This window comes from Lepus europaeus, chromosome 6, assembly GCF_033115175.1.
Source record: "Lepus europaeus isolate LE1 chromosome 6, mLepTim1.pri, whole genome shotgun sequence".
In the NCBI taxonomy this organism is placed as follows: domain Eukaryota; kingdom Metazoa; phylum Chordata; class Mammalia; order Lagomorpha; family Leporidae; genus Lepus; species Lepus europaeus.
In genome coordinates, this window is record NC_084832.1 from 97,843,656 (window position 1) to 97,868,917 (window position 25,262).

The 25,262-nt window shown below is 45.4% G+C and overlaps 1 protein-coding gene across 1 annotated transcript; it reads left to right on the forward strand.

Moving 5' to 3' along the window:
• The first annotated feature begins 2,796 nt into the window (after positions 1 to 2,796).
• Positions 2,797 to 19,242, forward strand: NECAP1 (NECAP endocytosis associated 1). Its single transcript, XM_062194665.1, has 8 exons — positions 2,797 to 2,918; positions 12,050 to 12,150; positions 12,661 to 12,765; positions 13,454 to 13,535; positions 14,343 to 14,451; positions 14,535 to 14,715; positions 17,137 to 17,239; positions 17,560 to 19,242. Exons 1-8 carry the CDS (start codon positions 2,824 to 2,826, stop codon positions 17,606 to 17,608), a joined length of 825 nt encoding a protein of 274 aa, XP_062050649.1. The 5' UTR covers positions 2,797 to 2,823; the 3' UTR covers positions 17,609 to 19,242.
• Positions 19,243 to 25,262: the final 6,020 nt, after the last annotated feature.

The window sequence follows — 25,262 nt, forward strand, 5'->3', positions numbered from 1 at the left end:
AAGAGATGGCTTAGAAGCCGGGTTTGGAATAACTTTGGAGGAGTGTTGGAATAACTTGAAAACAGAAGCAGTGTTTGGAATAACCATGGAAGAGAATTGGAATAAAAAGTAACAAATCCAAGTTGAGAGCAAAGGTGAAACTCAAAACCACCAACTCTTATGGACATGTCTTTGTAATTGTGTCATTTGCTATTAAGGGAATAAAGATAGTGAATAGTTGGAACATAGGAGTATATGACTGAAGTCTATGGAGTATTACAGAAAAACAGAGAAAAGGGAGTTTAATGATGCTGGCAAGATAGCAGTTTACACAGGCAGAAATAAGGAGATCGGATTTGCAGATGCATATACTGAATCACGAGCAGTAATGTGACTTCAATGATTAGAGAATTTAGGATAAGTGCTTGTGACAGCTAGATATTAGAGTTCAGGATTAAAAAGATGTTCTGTGAGGGTAAGGTGAAAGAGTGTTAAAAATCAGTATATTTCGATTTAACTATGTTAACTATATGAAGCCTCTAAGAGGATAGCAGGATTTTGGAGAGGAGTACAGACCAGCAAGGAGATACGCCCGAATCCAGAGTCCAACTACTGTCAGTGATGTTGTCAAGGACCCCTTCCCGCTGGCCATTCCGGGGAATGCTGCATACTCCCTCTGGGCTTGTTATCAAAGGGCCAGCTGGGGCTAAGCAAACCAGTACTGAGTTAGAAACCGGTTCCCCACCTGCCATGAAGGCCTAGTCACATAGTTGTTGCCTCCTGAAACTGTCTCTAAGTTATACTTTACTCATTCCTGTATGTAAAACTACCTTACCCTGCAGTTGTGACTTGTTAATCCCTGCGGGCCTAAGATAGCCATGTGCTCCCTGAAACCGCCTCTTCACTGTCTTGCTAAATTTAGGGTATAAAAGTAGGGAAAGACAGAGGATGGGGCTTGACTCTTGAGAGTCTAGTCAAGGCCGCATGCGTAAACACACTGTACCTTTCCTCCACAAAGCGAGTGCTTGGTTTCTTTGTCATTGTCCACAATGATGTTGACACAGAAGACAGGGGAAAAGGCCACTATGTGGTATAGTCACAAGACCCAGGTTTTAGATGAGATCATAGGGTCAAAAAGGAAGCTAGGAACGTGCCACTTATCTCTTTTTTCCACATATTCAATGAACACATTAGTCTCTAAAATCTTAGCAGGTGGAGAAGTATGGGGAGTGGAAAATAGTTTCTCTGGCCAGCCCTATCTTTTCAGACTGTTTTCACATGCACACGTATAATTTGTGTGTGTGTTGACATAAATTGATAATGTTCTGTTTTTTGAAGTTACCTGTTTTCTGATAACCTTTAGTTTTTCATTGGCCTTAATGACCAATACAAAGCATTTCATAATGATAGATACATTACTACTTTTTGAGGATACTCCAGGTTTCCATTTTTTCACAATTTTGGAATAAACATAATATCATCCATATTTTTTATGCATGAAAACTTTACTTTTATTTATTTATTGATTTTTTTTTTTGACAGGCAGTTAGCCAGTGAGAGACAGAGACAGAGAGAAAGGTCTTCCTTCCGTTGGTTCACCCCCCAAGGTTCACCCCTCAAATGGCCGCTGCGCCGATCCAAAGCCAGGAGCCAGGTGCCTCCTCCTGGTCTCCCATGCAGGTGCAGGGCCCAAGCACTTGGGCCATCCTCCACTGCACTCCCGGGCCACAGCAGAGAGCTGGACTGGCCCCAACCGGGACTAGAACCCGGAGTGCCGGCGCTGCAGGCGGAGGATTAGCCTCGTGAGCCGCAGCGCCGGACCCAAGACTTTATTTAAAATACTGAGTGGAATTCCTAAATTGAAGGTTACGTATAATGAGTATTTTGGTCAATTCGGTTCATTTCCCCTTTGAAAGATATGTCAACATGCATTTCTGTCACAGTGATCCTGGACAGCTGCTCTTCACATCCCTGCCAGGGATTTTCTAGGGAGACAAAAACAGGCAGATTTTCTTTCACTCACTCAATATAACGAAGTGACTGCTGCTGTTGTGGTCATATAGACTTGAGTTCCTATGTCGGGTTTTGCCACGTGCTGTACTAATTACGTCATTTTTAAGTTGCACTGTTGTTTTCTTAGGATTTATCGTTATGCTAGAACTGAGAGCCACGAGGGGACGTTAATTTCGCTTCTCAGATTTGTGAGGAATTGGGTTGATTCCATTTAGCGATAATCGGAACACACGCTGAAATTACTGTGAAATAGTCTGAGAGTTTCTCTTCTGTGAAGTCTGAGAGAAGGCGATTTTGTTATCAGATAAGTCAGCTCGGGGTATTTTAAACATCTGGACTCAGGTGGGTTAAAACCCATCGTGTCTATGACTGGATCACACATTTCCTGCAGGTACGCAGACTGGGATTATAGACCGGCGGATACTACTTTTCTGCCAAAAAACTACGCTTCCGAAGCGACTCTTGGCACAAACCCGCCAGGTTTCAAGGCACTCCAGGCTCTCCCGGAGCACCTCGGGCACCTGCCGAGAGCAAGATGGCGCTTTCCCTCCGTACTTTTCCGGGATCCAGATTCCCCTAACGTTAGTTAGTCACGCACGAAGAGAGCATCTTTGCCACTTCCCAAAATGGTGAGCCCCGCAGCCTCACCGTTTCCTAGGTTTCAATATGGCTTCCCGGAGCAGCGCCACCGAACAGGTTAATCTCAGAACCGAAACCGAGTCCGCCCGGAAGTGACGTCAGCGGAAGTCATGCTCCATCCCAGCTCCCCGCCCAAACGTCCCGCCCCCTGCCCTACGCCCCGCCTCCGGCGGCGCGGAGTGCGGAGCCAAGATGGCGACCGAGTTGGAGTACGAGTCCGTGCTGTGTGTGAAGCCCGACGTCAGCGTCTACCGGATTCCACCCCGAGCCTCCAACCGCGGTTACAGGTACCGGCCCCGAGGCGCTGCCCGCCTGCGTCCCCCGTTGGGCGCGAGAGTCTCGGGCGGTAGGCTGCCTGCCCTGCCACCGCCGCCTCTGGGGTTTCTCCTTGCTGGCCCTCCCACCTGGGATGTCGTCTCCCTGACCTGCTGCACCTCCACGCTGGACTGGCATCCTCCCTGTTGCCAGCGTTTTTTGTTTTGGTTTTTAATTGCCATCCTGCATCATCCGCCTCTCCTCCCCCGGACCCCTCTGGGGCGTCCATCTGCTCCCCGTCACCCACATCCTTGCGTGCCTGCTCCGCCGCCACCTTCTGTTGGCTGTGCCCTGCGCCCTTCAGCCCCTGATCCTCATCACACACACTCGTTTCCAGGACCCTGGGCTGTGCACGCCTGTGGGTGGGCGATCGTCATGTTGCTGGTTTATCCTTGGTGCTGTTGCCAGTCTCCCCGCTGGGTATCCTCATCCGCTGTTTGTTTTTCCCTTTCAGCTGTTTTGGCTGTGGGCAAAGGTTATGGTCTTAGGTTTTCCAGTGGTTGTCCACCGTGTGTTCGTGTTACATTTTCTTGACGATTTTATTGTATTTGCTCTCTTCCTTCCCTCCCTTCTCTCTTAATCCTGCCTGTAGCTTTTCCCTCGAGAGTTACTGTAGCATTGCTGTTCGGGCCTGACAACCAACCGTGGAATCCAGTGACTGTTAGAGTCTGAGAATGCTGTAGCACATTAAATAGTTGAAAGAATTAACTGGATACGTGTTGGAAAATACAAGTCTGAACTCTGACCTCTTAAATCTCCCAACCTCTCCACGCCTCATTTTTTTCATCCGTAGATTAGAAGTGAATGTCCTAGGCGCCTCACAGGGGTTTTTGGAGAGTGAAATCATGTAATGGATGTGAAAGCATGCAGGAAACACTAGAGCAGTTATACAGATAAGATTGTGTTCTCATTCCTCTCTCTGGGACACGTCGTCATCATGGTTTTCCTCTTGGCATTTGTCATTACTTTGGCTGAAAACTTATCCTTTCCTTATGCCCACTGTTTAGCTTCTTTTGCAGAGAATTCATTCATAAGTCAAAGACAGTTGAGTTGTGTGTGTAGGCACTGGAGTCCGTGTTGGCTCCTCTGTTGCATTGTACCTTTTGGCAGAGGTGTAGTACTACTTTCAAGAAGCTGTCATTCAGAGCCCGGAGTGACAGCATGGTTTTTGCTGCTAGTCACAAGTACTCTGTAAGGATGACTCTCCTTCGACATCACCTTCTTTGGGAAGTACTGCTTCCATTTGGATTTGCTTCTGTAACATCCTGTGCTTTGCTTTCACAGTGTTCTCCATTCTGTCTTATAATAGATTGTCTAATATCCTCTTTATTTGGTCTAGCCCATGAACAGCTTGAAAATTATGTATTTATTTGGGAGGCAGAGAGAGAGAGCAGGGGAGAACTCTCCACAAATTTCCACAATGACTAGGTGTGGGCAAAGGCTGAAGCCAGGAACTTAGTCCAGGTCTCCTCTGCGGGTGACAGGAGCCCAACTAGTTGAGCCATCACTGCGGCCTTCCAGGGTCTGCATGAGCAGGAAGCTGGGATCAGTGGCCAGAGCCTGGTTTCAAACCCAGGTACTCTTACTGTAGGATACCAGTGGCCAACTGGCATCTTTTCCCCAGGCCAAATTCCTACCACTTCAGGCATTTTGTTTTGTTTTGTTTTGTTTTGTTTTCAAACTTTGTGTTCCTCAGCCCAGCATAGTGTCTACTGTCTGGCACACAGTGGATGCTCTAAATGTTGACTGAAGGAAGGAATCAGCACATTTTTATGGATAAACCTAATCACATACATTAGCGTTGACTAGACTGCTAAATAAGGTGAAATAGCTCATAATCTCCAAGTTTAGGAGTTAAGACTTCCTAAAGAATATGATACATGTTGAAGTGGGTTCTTTTCTTTTCCTTCTACTCTAAGCATTTAAAAACACCTTCTCCCTCTCACCCATCTGTGTTCTCTACCTTCCTTTCTTACTTGGATCTAACCTTTATCCTTGTGTCAGTTAACTGCTGAGACAGCAAAGTGATTTCTTTATTGTCCTCTTACTTTTTCCCTAAGTTGCCTTTCTGTGTGTGTGCATGTTTTAAGATTTTATTTGTTTATTTGACAGGTAGAGTTACAGACAGTGTGAGAGAGAGAGAAAGGTCCTCCTTCTGCTGGTTCACTCCCCACATGGCCGCAACAGCTGGAGCTGCACTGATCTGAAACCAGGAGCCAGGAGCTTCTTCCTGGTCTCCCATGTGGGTGCAGGGGCCCAAGGACTTGGGCCATCTTTTACTGCTTTCCCAGGCCATAGCAGAGAGCTGGACTGGAAGAGGAGCAGCCAGGACTAGAACCAGCGCCCGTATGGGATGCCAGCGCCGCAGGCGGAGGATTAATGTAGTGCGCCAGGGCGCCGGTGCCTCTGTGTTTTCCATATTTATTGGCATTTCTTATTCTCCAAGAGGCATTTTTTCCATCAGTCCCTTTTTCAGCACAGTGAATGAGGAGAGCACAACCAGGTTTGAATGTGGAAAATGTGTAACTATTTATTTATTTGCTGGTTTACCTTTGGGAAATCACTTCACTCTTTAGAACCTTAGTTTCCTCGTCTGTAAAAACGAATATAAAATTCACCCTGCAAGAGGCTCTTGCTGAATTTTTTTAAAAGATTTATTTATTTCTTTGAAAGTCAGAGTTATACAGAGAGGAGAGGCAGAGAGAGAAGTCTTCCATCTGCTGGTTCACTCCCCAATTGGCGCCACAACAGCCGGAGCTGCGCCGATCTGAAGCCAGGAGTCAGGAGCTTCTTTCAGTCTCCCACGTGGGTGCAGGGGCCCAAGCACTTGGGCCATCTTCTACTGCTTTCTCAGGCCATAGCAGAGAACTGGATCAGAAGTGGAGCGGCCGAGTCTCGAACTGGTGCCCATATGGGATATAAGCTGCAGGCTTAAGCCACTACGCCACAGAGCTGGCCCCTCTTGCTGAATTTTTTAAAAGAATGGGCATAGCGCCAGGCACAGAACAGATGCTTGATAAATGTTACTTTTGTTTTTGTCAGCACAATCTTTCTTGTTGCCTACATGATGAGCATGATTTATTCCCAAGGCTGCCATTAAAGGACAACTCAGGCATTTTAGCAAGGAGAGGAGAACCTTTCCTTTGAGTGACTAAGAAGCTCAGAGAGAATAAATGACTTTGATTACCGAATGTACACTGTTGTTTCCAGACTTTCACTGCCCAGACTTCTGAGAAGGAAAATTTCAATTGATGAAAAACTAAAAAATGAGTAGAAAATGGTTTTGTAATCTATAAAACAGCTTTTTACTCATCACTACTTTTGGGAGTGGGGACTGTCCATCCCATGGTCTGTGTAAGGCCTGCAAAATCATCTGGTCTCACATTGCCAAGGCAACTGGAGGTGGGACTCAAAATTCAATAAGTCCATAGTGGGATAATTTTTAAGTTGCTACTTTTATAAGGTCCATGAATGATGTTTTAAATATTCAAATGACCCTTGGCAGAAAAAGGCTCCCCACCCTTGAAGGCCTAGCTAAATCAATATTAAACTCTATAGAGTGTTCTAATATAAGGAAAATAATATTAGACTTGAAGTATGATAACTGTGTTATTGTCTTTTTCCTCACTAGAGAGAGAGAGACAATAGCTTTTCATATCTGTTTCATATGGCTGCTGTAAGGACTTAATAATGTGCAAGTGGAATCCTATTATGCATTATAGTAATGACTTACATAAAAAAAGCTTTATTGCTAGGTAAATGGAAAATGGTGAGGTCAGTTTGGCGTATTGTCAGAAAACCAGCAAAGCCAGTTCTTTACCTAGGTTTCATACTGGGAAGGAGGTAAGACTCAAGGCTAAGGGAAATAGCTACCATGAATGAAATGGTTGCTTCCTGTAAATTTGCTAAATACTGAGCTTTAGATCCACAAGATAAAAAAGATAAGGAACCTGTCTTAAGAAACATATGCAGTAGGCTGTTCCTAATATTCTCTTAGCCCTTTTGTACTTAAGTCCAACTTGGGGTATGACTAGCATAAGTAACAATTCATTAAAACAAGCTGACAGATGGGACCTTCAGAGCTGTCCATTCTGGATCAGACATAGGTACTTGAAGGTCTGTGAGGGCAGGGCATCAAGAACAAAGGGAATGTAAGGATTTATCTTACAGATCTTTTTGGAACTCCAGCCAGATCTCTCACGTGGGTAGCAGGGCCCCAAGTGCTTGATCCATCATCTGCTGCCTCCCAGGATGCATTAGCAGGAAGCTGGATCAGAAGCAGAGTAGCCAGGGCTCAAACCAGCCCTCCATCTGATAAGGGAGGCGGTGGGTATCCCAAGCAGTAGCTGTATTTGCTGTGCCACTGAGCCTACTGCCTGTGCTACTTTTAATTTTTTTAACAAATATTTATTTATTTCTTTGAAAGAGTTACACAGAGAAGGAGAGGTAGAGAGAAGGAGCGAGGACTTCCATTCTGCTGGTTAACTCCCCAGTTGGCCACAATGGCTGGAGCTGTGCTGATCTGAAGCCAGGAGCCAGGTGCTTGGCCTGTACTTGGTGCAAGCCAAGGACTTGGACCATCTTCTACTGCTTTCCCAAGCCATAGCAGAGAGCTGAAAGAGCTGGATGGAAAGTGCCATTTGGGATGCCCGCACTGTAGGCGGTGACTTTACCTGCTATACCACAGTGCTGGCCCCTACTACTTTTAATTTTTACTTTCCTTCTTTCAGCTTTTAACTTACCATCTTGTTGAACTCATCCTTGTTTAGATACACCTTCTTGTTACCTTTCTAGCCTGTGAATGTTATTCTTTAGGTTCCTAAGGTATGAATTACTATACTAATAACTATTACCATGTCCTCCCTGTTCTGTCCTGGCAAAACAAATCCACGTGCTATAGTTGATAAAATTGGTCATAAGTAAAATCTTAGATTTCATTCAGGTTCATATATAACCTAAATGCTAAATATTCAGTGTTTTCTAATATTTTCATGGATGCTTAGATTTCCAGCCTAGATATCTTTTCTTATTTCTATTCTCATGTATTCGGTTACCTACTCCATGTCTTTCTTTAAAATATGTTAGACTTCTCAAACTAAGCAAATCTAACACTGAACTGATCGTTCTTCCCAGATGTGCCACCTATAGCCTTATTGGCAACTCTTTTGCTTGGGCTAAAAACCTTGGAGTCATCCTTGATTTCTCTTTTTATTTATTTTAATTTTTATTTTTGACAGGCAAAAAAAAAAAAGTGGACAGTGAGAGAGAGAGAGAGACAGAGACAGAGAGAGAGGTCTTCCTTTGCTGTTGGTTCACCCCCCAATGGCCACCGCGGCCGGCGCGCTGCGGCCGGCGCACTGCGCTGATCCAAAGGCAGGAGCCAGGTGCTTCTCCTGGTCTCCCATGGGGTGCAGGGCCCAAGCACTTGGGCCATCCTCCACTGCACTCCCAGGCCACAGCAGAGAGCTGGCCTGGAAGAGGGGCAACCAGGACAGAATCCGGCGTCCCAACCGGGACTAGAACCCCGTGTGCAGGTGCTGCTAGGCGGAGGATTAGCCTGTTGAGCCATGGCGCCGGCCCCTTGATTTCTCTTTCTCTCTTTCTTCATACCCAATCCATTGGACAATCCAGCTGCCTTTACCTTAAAGACAATTCAGCTGGTGCCGGTGTTGTAGCACAATGGCATAAGCTGTCACTTGGGATGCTAGCATCCTAAATTGGAGTGCTGGTTCGTGTCCCAGATACTCTGCTTCCAATCTGGCATCCTGTTGATGCTCCTGGGAAGGTAGTGTAAGATGGACTAGCAACCTGGGCCTCTGCCACCCCTGTGGGAGACCAGGATGGAATTCCTGACTCCTGGCTTAAGCCTGCCCAGCCCTGGCTGTTGTGGACGTCTTTGGGAGTGAACCCAGCAGATAGAAGATTTCTCTCTCTGTCTTTCCCTCCGTCCTTCTTGTTCTGCCTTTCAAATACATACATAAATAAATGTATAAATAAATATTTGAAAAAAAGATAATCAGGGGCTGGCATTGTGGCATAACAGGTAAAGCTGCTGCCTGCAATGCTGGCATCCCATATAGGTGCCAGTTTGTGTCCTTACTACTCCATTTCCAATCCAGCTCCCTGATGATGGCCTGGAAAAAGCAGTGGGAGGTGACCCAAGTGTTTGGGCCCCTACCACCCACATGGGAGATGTGGATGAAGCTCTTGGTTTCTGGCATCAGCCTTGCCCAGCCCTGGCTCTTGCAGCCATCTGGGTAGTGAGCAAGCAGATGGACTCTCTGTCTCTCCCTGTCTCTGTAACTCTGCCTTTCAAATAGATAAATAAATCTTAAAAAAAAAAAAAGAAAGAAAGAAGAGAAAAAGATGATCGGGAATCTAGCCCCTCTGCTACTGTTTCTTCTAAGCTACCATCATGACTCAGGTAGATTGCTAAGGAGTCCCCCTACTTCAGTCCTCATAGCCCTACATTTCTTCTACACACAGGACACAAAGTAATCTTTTTAAAATATAAGGGAGGGGCGGGAGTTTAGCCTAGTGTTAAAGACTTGATGCCCTCATCCCTGTATCAGAGTATCTGGGTTTGATGCTTGGCTTCTGTTTCCAACTTCCTGCTAATGCAGGCCACATCTCTTTCCTGAATTCTTCACCATGACCCTGGGAGGCAGTGGTGAGGACTCAAGTAATTGTTTTTTTGTATTTGTTGTTGTTTTTAAAGATTTACTTGAAAGGCAGAGTTATAGACAGAGGGAGAGACAGAGAGGTCTTCCATCTGCTGGTTCACTCCCCAAACAGCCACAATGGCTGGAGCTGGGCTGATCTGAATTCAGGAACCAGAAACTTCCTCTGGGTTTCTCACACAGATGCAGGGCCCCAAGCTCTTGGGCCATCCTCTACTGCCTTCCCAGGCCATCAGCAGGGAGCTGAACTGGAAATGGAACAACCGGGACTTGAACTGGCACCCATATGGGATGCCAGTGCAGCAGGCAGATGGTTAACCTACTGCGCCACAGAATTGGCCCCAGTAATTGGGTTTTGCAATGCATGTGGTAGACCTGGATTGAGCTCTTGGCTTCCAGCTTTGGCCATGGCCTAGCCTCAGCAGTTGTGGGCATTTGGAGAGTGAACCAGTGGATGGGAGTACACACTTTCTCTCTCACTCACTGTTCTGCCTCCCCACCCCTTCGGTCTCTATCTTCTTTCCTCTCAAATAAAAACATAAATAAAATTATACATATATATAATATGTATAAAATATATACTTTTATTTATGTATATATACTTTTATTATTACTATTATACTTTTATATTTATATTTTATATTTATATATACTTTTATATTTATTATTTATACTTTTATTATTTACTGTTATATATACTTTTATTTATTTATGTTATATATATATATATACACACACACACGTATATAAATGAATAAATGAGAGAAACCGTGTTATACATCTGCTTAAAGTCTATGATGATGCCCCTTCCACTCAGAGTAAAAGCTGAAGTTCTTGGGATGGTTTCCCAGGCCTAGCCTGATCCAGCCCTTTGCTGTGTCTCCCACCTCATCCCTTAGGTTCTGACCACAGTGGTTTCTTGGCTGTCCCTCAGACATGCCAGGCATGCTGTCACCTCAGCACCTCGTCACTTGCTGATCCCTCTGCACACAGTACTTTTCCCACACTGGCTCTTATATGAGTTACTCCATTTTCACTCATGTTGAGCCTTCCCAGTGTGGCCCGACTATGCACTTGAATGTTATAACCTGCTTCCTCTCACTGCCCTCCCACCCCATCTGCCTCTACATTTATTTATTTATTTTAATAATTTTATTTTTATTTTTATTTTTGACAGGCAGAGTGGACAGTGAGAGAGAGAGAGAGACAGAGAGAAAGGTCTTCCTTTGCCGTTGGTTCACCCTCCAATGGCCACCGTGGCTGGCGCGCTGCGGCCGACACACCATGCTGATCCAAAGGCAGGAGCCAGGTGCTTCTCCTGGTCTCCCATGCGGGTGCAGGGCCCAAGCACTTGGGCCATCCTCCACTGCACTCCCGGGCCATAGCAGAGAGCTGGCCTGGAAGAGGGGCAACCGGGACAGAATCCGGCGTCCCGACCGGGACTAGAACCCGGTGTGCCGGCGCCGCTAGGCGGGGGATTAGCCTGTTGAGCCACGGCACTGGCCTTATTTATTTATTTTGACAGGCAGAGTGGACAGTGAGAGAGAGAGACAGAGAGAAAGGTCTTCCTTTTTCATTGGTTCACCCCACAATGGCCACTGTGGCCGGCGCACTGCGGCCAGCGTACCACGCTGATCCGAAGCCAGGAGCCAGGTGCCTCTCCTGGTCTCCCATGCGGGTGCAGGGCCCAAGGACTTGGGCCATCCTCCACTGTACTCCCGGGCCACAGCAGAGAGCTGGACTGGAAGAGGAGTGACAGAATCTGGTGCTCTGATCGGGACTAGAACTTGGAGTGCTGGTGCCGCAGGCGGAGGATTAGCCTATTGAGCCGCGGCGCCGGCCATATGTTTTCTTCTTAGTGCCTTTCACCTTTTAAGGGATGAATTCTGTTTTGTAACATATTTTTTAATTTTCTGTCTTTTATCAGAATGGAAGCCTTATGAGGCTGAACTTTTGTTTGCCCTTGCACCCCCCATCCCTGGCCCCACAGTAGTGTATGTAGCTTAACCAGCACTCGACTGTGAAAGATAGTATGTTTAGTGATTTGGGAAGGCTTCTGTTACCCAGGATATTTTATTTAGTAGACTTTGCTGTTACCTGATCAATAAAGCACTATTATATAGAATATTATCTGCAGTATGAAATTCACGAGATTGTGAAGAATTTTAGCTTTTACTTATGTTTGTATTTTCACTTGTACTCAGTGATGTTTTTTGTAATCCTTAATAGTTAATAGTTAACATCATCTGTTACTTACTTGGGACTCTGTAACAGGAGGAGAACATGAGATGATATTACTGGTTATTTTGAAAGGATGGACAATCCATGACAGGGAAATAGAAATAGGCTGAGTTAGTCTGGGAGGCTACACTGTGTTAAAGACATGAACCTGAGGCCTGTGGCTTTCTATTTTCCTGTCCCAGGGCATCTGACTGGAAATTAGACCAACCTGATTGGACTGGTCGCCTCCGAATCACTTCGAAAGGGAAGATTGCCTATATCAAACTTGAAGATAAAGTTTCAGGTAATCTGTGCAGGTGACTCTCTAACATATTAAGGATGCTGGTTGTACTTTTTTGTTTTTGTTTTTGTTTTTTTAAATTTATTTGTTTGAAAGGTAGAGTTAGAGAAGGAGAGAGAAAGAGAGAGAGAGGTCTGAGAGAGAGAGAGAAAGTGGTCTTCCATCCACTGGCTCAGGGTTGCAATAGCTGGAGCTTGGCTGGTCTGAAGCCTGGAGCTTCTTCTGGTTCTCTCACGTGGGTGCAGAGGCCCACACACTTGGGCCATCCTCCGCTGCTTTCCTAGGCTCGTTAGCGGGGTGCTGGATCAGAAGTGGAGCAGCCAGGACTGGAACTGGCACCCAGGTGGGCTGCTGGTGCTGCAGGCAGTGGCTTTACCTGCTATGCCTCAGTGCTGGCCTCTGTTGTGCTTTTATAAATACCTTCAAGTTGGGACCTGGGATGGAAATATTTATTAATTGGAATTCTAGATTTTTGCCTTCTTTGCTCAAAGAAGTGTTTCTCTTACCTGTCAGGGGAGCTGTTTGCCCAGGCACCAATAGAACAATATCCCGGCATTGCTGTGGAGACAGTGGCAGATTCCAGCCGCTACTTTGTAATCCGGATCCAGGATGGTACTGGTAAGGCATCGGGCAGTTTGAATGGGATGAGGTTAGGGAAGTAATTAGTACACTTCAGTGAAAGTGTGCCCCAGTCGCATTTCTCTGACTTGGATTTGCTAAGTTTTTCCTCCCTTTTTGTCAACGTTACTTCAGTTGTTAAAGGAGAAGACTTAACACATTATTTGTATTATTATTCAAGACATTTGGTAGCTACTAGGTAGAGTGAAGTAAAAATGCATATCTAACAAAAGAATTCGCACCTTTTATCCATTTATATTTTGTGCTGTTTTTTGGGGATTGTCCTGAAATGGCTTACGTCCAGTGCAGTGATTCCCAATCTTTTCTTCATGGTGTCTAGCACAGGTTGGCCAACAGAGAGATAATAACTATTTTGGGTTTTGTGGATCAAACAAAACTGACTAGTCTCTTGCAACTAGTCAGTTCTGCTGTTGCAATGCAGAAGCAGAGGGAAAGCAGACCTAGACAATATAGAAACAAGTCAGTGTGGCTATGTCCCAGTAAAACTTTATTTACAAAAACAAGCCTTGGCAGGATTTAGCTGTGTGTATGCAGTTTACTAACCTCTGGTCTAGGAGGAAATGTTTCCCGTTCACAGACTTTATCCAGTTAGGGTAACTTGTGTTTCTGTTGGGCAGACTTTGTGGGAGAGGACACTCCCGGTTCTGAGCATTGCTCTTTCTCACAGGGCGGAGCGCTTTCATTGGCATCGGCTTCACAGATCGGGGGGATGCCTTTGACTTTAATGTCTCCTTGCAGGACCACTTCAAGTGAGTGACGCTCGTCCTCAGCAACCAGGCCAAGAGGTTATGGGGTGCTGCTTCTCGGTAGAATGGGCGCTAGCTCTTTCACTGCCTGTTTCTGTATTTGCTAAACCAGCTCATTTTGAGTATCAGTCCCCTTCCCTTCTGTTTCCTGAAATTATCTGTGTAACTATTCTATGTTTCCTATTCTTTGTGGCCTGGAATATGTTTTGTATCCTTTGTGCAGTGGTTTGAGATGCTTTTGCTTATGCCTCTGAGGAATTCGCCCTTGCTTTTGGGAGGTAGAGGGAGGTGTGCAGTGACAGCAGGGTCACCTTCGAGGTTTGGGGTTTTGTGCCACTTTTGTTACCTTATGCAGTGACACTCTGTGCAGCCCAGTGATTCCGGTGCAGCTGTGGTGGGCGGCACCACGCACATCTTCAGTTTCCTAGCTCAAGGGCAGACGTCCCTCTGCTTTTTTGCTTCAGGAGTCTGAAGTTGTGAAAGGTCACTCAGTTATCTCACAGGTGTAACCTGGAAGGACTAGGGAACTGTAACACCCCCGAAGACAGCACTCAGCTGCGGGGCACGGGGACTGGTGTTTAAGTGCCCTCCTTTTAGGAAGAGTCAAATCAAATTCGCATCTTGTATTCTTCCTTAGGGAACCCCAGTTGCCTTCTTTCTTGGCTTTTTTTCCCCTTTCCTTTCCTATTCTTTATGGTCCTGCCCTCTACTTTCTAGAATTCTGTTTCACATAAACTAAATACACCCTAATTTGTCTGTCCAACCCTGCTTCCAGGGAACCCCTAACTAAGATAACATCTCTTCCCAAAGGTGGGTGAAACAGGAATCTGAGATTTCCCGAGAGTCTCAGGAAATGGACGCTCGTCCCAAGTTGGACCTGGGCTTTAAGGAAGGACAGACCATCAAGTTGAGTATCGGGGTGAGTACATTTTTAAAAAACTTGGTTTTCCTGTGCTTTCGTCAGCCTGTGACATCTCCTTTCTCTTTTCCCCCCCTTTGTAGAATATTACAACCAAGAAAGGAGGTACTTCTAAGCCCAGGACTGCAGGAACTGGAGGGCTAAGCCTGCTCCCGCCCCCACCTGGCAGCAAAGTTACTCTTCCCCCACCTTCCTCAGTTGCCATCAGCAATCATGTCACCCCGCCCCCCATTCCAAAGTCGAGCCATGGAGGGAGTGATGCAGGTAAATCCAGTGCTTCTGCTGCTGAGAAATCCTATCTTAGGTTTTAGTTGGGTAACACTTGTTTGCCTAGGAGTGTTGGTGTTTTTGCTAAGAAGTGGCTCTTCTACTTACTGACAAGGTGACTCTAGCAGCCTCTGGCGTGGGACCAAAGTTTTTGGGTGAGCTGAGAGTCATGGTATCCAGTAGGTTCTTTGGCAGCAATACATGGTTATTAAAAACTTCATTTTCTTCAGTGTCCATGCTTAAGTACTAGTAGGCTTATGAGTCAGTTGGATAGTGATTTTGATCATGACTCTGCTAGTTTATATCTGAATGCGGTTGGTAAATACTACTTAAATTCTGTGAGTCTCAATTTCCTTCTCTGCAAAATGGAGATATAAAACCGGCGCCGTGGGGCCGGTGCCGTGGCTCAACAGGCTAATCCTCCGCCTTGCAGCGCTAGCACACTGGGTTCTAGTCCCGGTCGGGGTGCTGGATTCTGTCCCGGTTGCCTCTCTTCCAGGCCAGCTCTCTGCTATGGCCCGGGAAGGCAGTGGAGGATGGCCCAAGTGCTTGGGCCCTGCACCCGCATGGGAGACCAGGAGAAGCACCTGGCTCCTGCCTTCGGATCAGTGTGGTGCGCCAGCTGCAGCGCACCAGCTGCAGCGGCCATTGGAGGGTGAACCAACGGCAAAGGAAGACCTTTCTCTCTGTCTCTCTCTCTCACTGTCCACTCTGCCTGTCAAAAATTAAAAAACAAAAAACAAAAAAACACCCTGGGGTTGTGACAGTTAAATGATGTGACAACACCCGGCGTGGTGTTTTGAACATAATAGCTATTCAGGAAGAATATCCTGATCTGTTCCATTTCTTCGTAAGGTTGATTAGTAGAAAAGGAGAAGACATTTAGGTTTGTGCCTACATTTACATTTTCCCTCCTTTCTCTCATTTGACAAATGAGAACAGAAATCAAAGGAGTTTTCCTACGGTTAGAGAACCAGATGTTAGAATCTGCAAGTTTTAACTTAATGTATTAAACAATGCAGATCATTTGTCAAATTGATTACTAAGGGTAAGCCTTCTCTTTCTAGAATTTTTTTTAAAAGATTTATTTATATATTTGAAAGATGGAGGGACACGGAGAGAGAGATACAGACAAAGAGAGAATTCTTCCAGCCTCTGGTTCACTCCCCAGGCCACGCCAAACCCTGGAGGCAGGAACTGCTTCTGGGTCTCCTGCTTGGCAGGGACTTAAGTACTTGGCCCATTATCCATGGCTTTCCCAGGCACGGAGCAGCTGAGACTTGAAACAACCCTCTGATAGAGATGCCAGCATTGCAAGTGGCAGCTTAACCTGCTGTGCCACAACACCAGCCCCTATTTTTAATTTTTTTTTTTTTTTTGACAGGCAGAGTGGATAGTGAGAGAGAGACAGAGAGAAAGGTCTTCCTTTTGCCATTGGTTCACCCTCCAATGGCCGCCGCGGTAGTGCGCTGCGGCCGGCGCACCGCGCTGATCCGATGGCAGGAGCCAGGTGCTTCTCCTGGTCTCCCATGGGGTGCAGGGCCCAAGGACTTGGGCCATCCTCCACTGTACTCCCTGGCCACAGCAGAGAGCTGGCCTGGAAGAGGGGCAACTGGGACAGGATCGGTGCCACGACCGGGACTAGAACCCGGTGTGCTGGCGCCGCAAGGCGGAGGATTAGCCTAGTGAGCCACGGCGCCGGCCTATTTTTAATTTTTTAAAGTCATATTTACTTGGAAATAATTGTAGACTCACATGCAGTTGGAAGAAGCAATACAAAAAATCCTGTGTGCCCTTTGCCCAGTTTCTTTCAGTGGTTGCATCTTGAGGAACTGTAGTTGAGTATCACAATCAGGAAATGACATTGATAGCATCTTCCAGTCTTAGTCACACTTGGCCAGTTTTGTGTTCTCGTTGGTGTGCATGCGTTTGTAGTTTTATCACGTCGCCTAGGGATCCGTCGTCTTGAGTCAGGCTAAAGCACAGTTCTGTCACTGCACGATTCCCAGTGTTACTCTTTTGTAGCAACACCATCACCATCTAGCCTGTCTTCCCCTGTCGCTGCCCCTTAGCAATCACCAGTCTGTCCTCCATCTGTATAATTTTGTCATTCAGGAGTGTTAGATCAATGGAATCATCACCTTTTAGAATTGTTTTTTTCACTCACCATGGTTCCCTTGAGTTTCATCCAGGTTGTAGTATATATTACTGGTTTGTTCCTTTTGATTGCTGAGTAGTATTCCCTGATAGGGCATACCACAGTGTAGTTAACCATCACCCATTGGCGGGGGGACATCTGAGTTGTTGCCAGGGGTTTGGCTATTCTGAGTAAGGTTTCTATGATATCTGTGTGCAGGTTTTTGTGTGAACATACATTTGCATTTCCGGGGTTTTTATCATTTCTCCTTCTGTATTCAGATATCCTTTTAGATTTGGATTCTCCTGCCCCTGTTACAACACCAGCATCAGCACCAATTTCTGCAAGCAATGACTTGTGGGGAGACTTTAGCACTGCATCCAGGTAATGGCATTGTGAGTCCAGCCTGCTCTCAGTCGGGTTAAGGAAGATAGACATAGTAAAATGACACTTGGATCTGGGAAAGCTGGGGGTTTGCAGGTCATAGAGGTCTCTCGCAGAAGGTGTTGAGAAGGAAATACATATGGGAATGCTAGGGATGGTGGGGCAAGAAAGTTTAGGGTGAGGTGTGAGTGGAATCCTTCAGGCCCTGGTAAGTATTATTTCTGTGAAATACGGCTTCAGGAGTTCGGGCAGCTGTTTCTTGGAGACTGTTAAGTTATGAATGGAATAGCTATCTTTCTGTCTGTTCTCCTGTCTTGCAGCTCTGTTCCAAACCAGGCACCGCAGCCATCCAACTGGGTCCAGTTTTGAATAGCATTGGCAAAACATGAAGAACAGACTTGAAGAATAAAAACGACCTTGAGGGCACCAATCAGTCTGTGAGGGAAGTTAGGAACCCCTCCCGTCCCTGGAACCAAATTACTGGACAATCTTTTTTGTAGCTTCTCCATTGCATTGAAGCCAGTTGCTGTCACTCCCCTGTGTTGTCACTGGCTGTGCAGCCAGGAGAGTGTGTGTTATGTCCTGCTCACTACCAAGGGTCGGGGGGAAGACCGATGTGGTCATACTCACGGCTGACTATGCAGGGCTCAGAAAGCAATCTGTGTTTGACGGGGAATGACTTTTAACATCTGGGCATTTCTTCTGTATCCTTCAAATTCTTTAACTTACTTCAAAAAATCATCTCATGACCCTGCGTGCCTCTTTGTGAAGCCCTATTTAGCAATTTCAGGAGAGACAAAAACCTTAAAACTTCCCTTCTCCACCTACCCAAGACTGAAAATGGACAGGCTGACCTCAATGTTTCCAAATTCAAAATTTTGACAGTGTTGGGTTTGGAGAAAGATGTGTTTCCTCTGCTGTAAATACAGCCTCCCTCAGGCTTCTCCTGTCCAGTGAAGGTCCAGTTCTGGGTGTGGCTCCGTCACCCTCCTGTGTGTTTACATGTCTCTTCCTGTGATAAGAGGGCTGTGCTGGTGGCACCTTCGCTCTGTGTCTGTTGAATAGCCCGGCATCTTTGACCACTCGGTGTTTCTGAGACGAAGGAGGCTCCAGGGGTCGTGCTTTCCAAGCTAGAGTCTGCAGAAGTGTTTGTCCTGCAGCCCTCTGGTTGCTGCATTTGAAGCACAGCATTAATCTGTATTTGCCCCATTGTTTGACCGCGTCTTTAACCTTATCTGTGGAGCAGAGAGGCGGAAAGCAGTTAACTCCCATTCAGTACCCACATTGCCTTGCTGCCTGGGTATTTGGCCCCCTAGAATAAACAATCCATTTATCTTTTTAATAAGAAGCTGCTATTACACATGCTGTCATTTATGAAGAGAGTTGAAGAGTCACAGTTTTGCCTGTGACAAGTTTGCCCAAGGCTTTGATACCCACTACCCAGGGTATCTTAAAAATCAAATTTCTGTCCTCTACTTTCCTTTCGTTCTGCCCTGCCATTCCTTTTACAATGCTGTGAAGAGAGTTCCCCTCCTCAGATGAATGGGTATTCTTTTGTTTGTTTGTTAATGGGCAGTTTTGAGGATGAAATGGGAGGATATAATTTCTTCCATTAGCACCTGTTTAGATATGTACACTCTAGGAGAGTCCTGATATTTAGTTTCTAAATAGTACTCTCTCCTGGATTTCCTGCTTACCTTTTTCTAACTTTGGGTCCATTTCATTCATTGCCTCCCCTTCCAGGCAGCTCTGTTCCTGCAGAGCCATGGCAGAACATTTCAAATGCCGATGGAAAACACTACAAGGAAAGTCTGTAGAATCACTAGTGACTGACTGTTGGGAACCTATTTTCTCAGTCTTCTTCCATGTGTGTTCTTTGTATTCTCAAGATGATAATATATTATGTATTTGAATTGCTGAAAAATGGAAAATGAAGTTTAAAATATATGTATATAAAGCATATGCTGTATTGGTGCAATAATGATAATTAAAACATGGAGAAACATGGGGTCTCTTATTTTTTACTTTTTCTATTAAACTAGTTTTTAAATGTAATTGACTCGATATAAATGGGCCAATAGGTAACAAAAAGACACTTCTCTGTTAGTTTTATTCAAATAATATGGCTTTTAAGAAGTTCAGACTAGATCTCGGTGGCATATAGTTTTTTCTTTGTTTTTTGTTTCTTAAAGATTTATTTATTAGAGGCAGGAGCTGTGGCATAGTAGGCTAAGCCTCCAGTTGTGGCACCAGCATCCCAAATGAGCGCTGGCTTGTGTCCCAGCTGTTCTTCCTATCCAGCTCTCTGCTTGTGGCCTGGGAAAGCAGTAGAAGATAGCCCAAGTGTTTGGGCCTGTGTACCCACATGGGAGACCCAGAAGAAACTCCTGGCTCTTGGTTTCGGATTGACCCAGCTCTGGCCGTTACAGCCATTTGGAGTGAGTCAGCAGATGGAAGACCTTTCTGTCTCTCCCTCTCTCTGTCTGTAACTTTACCTCTCAAATAAATAAAAATATTTTTAAAAATTATTTGTTAATTTTTTGAAAGGCAGAGTTGCAGAGAGAGAAGGAGAGACAGACAGAGATCTTCCATTTGCTTGTTCACTCCATATGGCCTCAACAGCCGGGACTGGGCCAGGCTGGAGCCAGGAGCCAGGAGCTTCTTCCAGTTCTCCCACTTGGGTAGCTGGGGCCCACGTATTTGGGCCATCTTCTGCTGTTTTTCCCAGGCACATTAGCAGGGACCTGCATTGGAAGTGGAGCAGCTGGAACACAAACTGGTACCCCTTGGGATGCTGGAATCACAGGAGCTTTACCCACTACGCCACAATGCTGGTCCCAGTGCATGGTTCTGAACCAACAACAGAGCACCCTTATAGTATCAAGTGTCTTCTAGCCAAGATGGTATGAATCTAGAAATTTAATAGGAAGATAGGGAAATTTGCAGCTATTTGGACGTTAAATGTTTCTGAACAACCAGTGGGTCAAAGAAAGGATCAAAGAAGAAATTTTTAAAATATCTTAAAAATAGAAACCCAACATATGTGCATTCAAAGGAGTTCTAAGAGAGTTTAGCAATAAATGCCTACGTTGAGAAGAAAGGTTTTTTTTTTTTTAGATTTTCATTGGGGCTGGTGCTGTGGAGTAGTGGCCTAAGTCTTCCCCTGTGGCTCTGGCATCCCATATGGGCACCAATTCGTGTCCTTCCTGCTCCTCTTCTGATCCAGCCCTTTGCTTTTGGCCTGGGAAAGCAGTAGAAGATGACCCAAGTGCTTGGGTCTTGCAATCTACAGCTTCAATGCAATCCCTATGATGTTTTCCATAGAAGTAGACAAAGTTTAAAAATCTGTATGAAGGGCCGGTGCCGTGGTTCAACAGGCTAATCCTCCGCCTAGCGGCACCAGCACACCAGGTTCTAGTCCCGGTCGGGGCACCGGATTCTGTCCCGGTTGCCCCTCTTCCAGGCCAGCTCTCTGCTGTGGCCAGGGAGTGCAGTGGAGGATGGCCCAAGTGCTTGGGCCCTGTACCCGCATGGGAGACCAGGAGAAGCACCTGGTACCTGCCTTCGGATCAGCATGGTGCACCGGCCACAGTGCGCCGGCCGCGGGGGCCATTGGAGGGTGAACCAACGGCAAAGGAAGACCTTTCTCTCTGTCTCTCTCACTGTCCACTCTACCTGTCAAAAAAAAAAAAAAAAAATCTGTATGAAATCACAAAGCCTCCAAATAAAACAATCTTGAGCAAAAGAACAAACCTGAAGGCATCACCTGTGATTTCAAACTGTATGCCAAAACTACAGTATACAGGATGATACTGACGTAAACAGACAGACCAATGGAACAGAACAGAGTCAGAAACAAACCCGTGCACATACAGTCAATTAAGCAACTAGTATTTGACAGAGGCACCAAGAATACACAATGGGGAAGTTACAGACTCCAGGAAAAGATGTTGGAAAAAATTCTCTCTCACTATATATATATATATATATATATATATATATGCAAAACAAATGAAATTAGACTCTCTTACACCATGCACAAAAATTCATTTTCATTTAAGACTCAAAACAAAAACGAAAAAACAAAAGCTAAAAACCATAGGGGAAAACTAGCCACTGGTGTAGTCTTATTTATTTATTTTTTTCTTTTAAAGATTTATTTATTTAGGGGCTGGCGCTGTGGCTCACTTGGTTAATCCTCCGCCTGCAGCGCCAGCATCTTATATGGGCACTGGGTTCTAGTCCTGGTTGTTCCTCTTCCAGTCCAGCTCTCTGCTGTGGCCCCGGAGGGCAGTGGAGGTTGGCCCGGGTGCTTGGGCCCCTGTGCCTGCATGGGATACCAGGAAGAAGCACCTGGCTCCTGGCTTTGGATCAGCATATCTCCGGCCGTAGCGGCAATTTGGGGGGTGAACCAACGGAGGGAGGACCTTTCTCTCTGTCTCTCACTCTTTATAACTCTGTCAAATAAAAAAATAAAAATAAAAATAAATTTATTTATTTAAAAGAGTTACGTAGAGGCAGCGAGCGAGAGAGAGAGATCTTCCATCCACTGGTTCACTCCCCCAAAGGGCCACAACAGCTGGAGCTGCTGCCAATCCTAAGCCAGGAGCCTGGAAGCTGTTTCGGGTTTCCCACGTGGGTGCGAGGCCCAAGCATTTGGGCCATCTTCTACTGCTTTCCCAGGCCATAGCAGAGAGCTGATTGGAAGTGGAGCAGCCGGGACTCGAACTGGCCCCCATATGGGATGCTGGTGCTGCAGGCAGCGGCTTTACTCGCTTTGCCATAGCACCAGCCCCACCGGTATAGTCTTGATGTTTTGGATTTGACACCAAAAGCAGAGGAAAAATAAATAAATAAACAAATGGAATACAGCAAACAAAAGTTTCTGCACAGTATTGGAAACAACAAAATGAAAAGGCGACCTTTGGAACCAGAGAAAGTATTTGCAAACCATATAGCCTAAGAGTTAATATCCAAAATACATTAAGGAAAAACCTTATACAACTCAAAAAACAAAACACACCAAAAACCTGATTTAAAAATAGGTGCAAAACCTGTGTTACATAGCTTTGAAATGATCCCAAACACGTAGTTTGTTACACAAGTGACAGCTCTTTTTGCAGGGATAAGAACGTGGAGGATAATTCCTCTCCCCATGGGAATGTTACATCACCTTATCAGACCACAGATGGGATTTACAGCCTCAGGTAGTGGACTCCAAAACACACAGAAACTCAAGGTTTTCTTTCTTTTTTCTTTTTTAATTTTTTATTTGTTTATTTGACAGATAGAGTTACAGAGAGAGAGAGAATGGTCTTCCTTCCGTTGGTTCACCCCCCAAATGGCTGGCGCCGCGCCGATGCAAAGCCGGGAGCCAGGTGCTTCCTCCTGGTCTCCCATGCGGGAGCAAGGCCCAAGCACCTGGGCCATCCTCCGTTGCCCTCCCGGGCTACAGCAGAGAGCTGGACTGGAAGAGGAGCAACCGGGACTAGAACCCGGTGACCATATGGGATGCTGGCACCGCAGGCAGAGGATTAGCCAAGTGAGCCACGATGCTGGGTCCAAAATGCAAGGTTTTCACAGCCAGACTGAGTTTAAGCTATGGCATGGCTGCCTCTCTGTGTGCCTCCACACTATTCTCTGAAATCTCAGCACAATGGACTAGCCGTGAGGGACCTGGCCTGTTGTCATGGATCTCCAGGGTCAGTCAGAGTACCTTCCCTGAGCACCTCTTAGAAGACTATGCTGCTTTTTTGTTTTCAAAGATTTATTTATTTAGTTAAAAGGCGGAGTGAAGAGAGAGGGTGAGTGGAGATCTTCCATTTGTTGGTTCACCTCCCAGATGGCCACAACAGTCAGGGCTGGGCCAAGCCAAATCCAGGAGCATGGACTTCCATGCAGGTTTCCCACGTGGGTGCAGGAGCCCAAGCACTTGGGCCATCTTCCACTGCTTTCCCAGGCACTTTAGCAGGGAGCTGGATTGGAGGTGGAGCAGCCGGGACTTGAACCCATACTTATATGGGTTGCTGGCATTACAGGTGGCTTAACCCACTGTGTCACAGTGCTAGCCCTTATGCCTTGAGTTTTTATTTATTTGACAGATAGAGTTAGACAGAGAGACAGAGAGACAGAGACAGAGAGAAAGGTCTTCCTCCATTGGTCACCCCCAAATTATGCCTTGACTTTTGATTATACTTTATGTCCACAGAGGCCCACTTCCATCCCAACCGAGCACCTACACTTTCATAATCAGATTCTAAAGAAAATTGATTCTTACTATGTGGTCAATTATCTCTCCTAGCAGGTGTGTTTCTGAGATTGGTTCTTTCGATTCTCCACTTGAAGCACTGTCAAACAGGAAAAAAACAAACAAAAAACCCCTCATTCCATGGAAATAATGCACGTGAGTCATGACATCATACTTTGATCATCTCTTTATTTTAATGATATGAAACAACCTGAGTAGACATTTTTCTAAATGGCCAATGGGTATATAAAATGATGCTCAATATCACTAATCACCAGGGAAATGCAAATCAAAACCACATGAGGTACCTCCTCACGCCTGTTAGAACAGCGAATGCCAGAAACTGAAATGATCACAATGTTGGCAAGGATGTGGAGAAAAGGAGCTCTTACACGCTGTTAGGAAACTAGATTGGTACAGCCACCATGCATAACTGAACGGAGATCCTCAGACAATTCAGCTAGAACTACCTTATGACCCAGCAATCTCCCCCTGCGTATGTGATGGGGCTTAGAAGTGTTCATGAAAAGCACATATTATGAACACACAATGCATGGATTGAATAACAATTGCACCAAAAAACCTTTTAATTCAATTTTCTGTGGTTTTAGATATAACAGTCCCTTTTATATTTCATTTTATATCAAAAGGAGATCAAATCACCATTTCAAAGCATTACCTGCCCTCGTGTTTATTGTAACAATCTTCTCAATAGCTCCGAGATACTCAAACAAGTGCTTGTTGACAGGTAGATCCAGAAAATGTGTACGTACAATGGAATACTATTCAGCCTTGAAAAGAAGCAAATTGCGCCCTTCGCAACAACATGGATGCACCTTGAAAACCTTATATTAAATGAAATGAGCAAGACATAGAAAAACAAAAATTAGGTAAGATCACTTACATGTGTAATCTAGTTACAAGTCAAACTCACAGAAACAGAGAATAGAATGGGAGGTGAAGAAAAATGGAAATAATGGGGAAAGGGTGCAAACCTTCAGCTACAAGTGCTGGGGACTAAGGTACGGCACGATGCCTATAGTTGATAATAATGTATTATATTCGGGGCCAGCACTGTGGCATAGTGGGTAAAGTGGCCATCTGCAGTGCTGGCATCTTATATGGGATCCAGTTTGAGTCCCTGCTGCTCCACTTTTGATCCAACTCCGCTATGGCCTGGGAAAGCAGTAGAAGATGGCCCAAGTCCTTGGGCTCCTGCACCCACGTGGGAGACCCGGAAGAAGCTCCTGGATCCTGGCTTTGGATCGGCACAGCTCCGGCTGTTGAGGCCATCTGGGGAGTGAGCCAGCAGATGGAAGACCTCTTTCTCTCTCTGCCTCTCCCGTAGCTCTGACTTTCAAGTAAATAAATACATTTTTTTTTAAGAAAAGAAATAAACTGTCTCATTAAAAAATGTACTATATTCTTAAAATTTGCCAAGAGAGCTGTCAAATCTGACCACACACACACACAAATGATGATTACACGAGATGACAGATATGTTAATTAGCTTGTCTGTATAATTAGCTTGTGTATACCTATATCAAAACATCACATCATATTCCCTAAATATATGCAATTTATTGTCAATCATGCCTCAGTACAGCCTGGAAACGAGAATACACACACAAACACAAACACAAACACATGAGGCTACCTAAAAAAAGTTTGTGGGAAATGGAATTACAAAATAAGTTTATTTTGTTGCAAAAAATTTGAAGTCCATGAATAGTTTTTAAAGTAATAAACATTTTCACACATTTTAAAAATTATTTA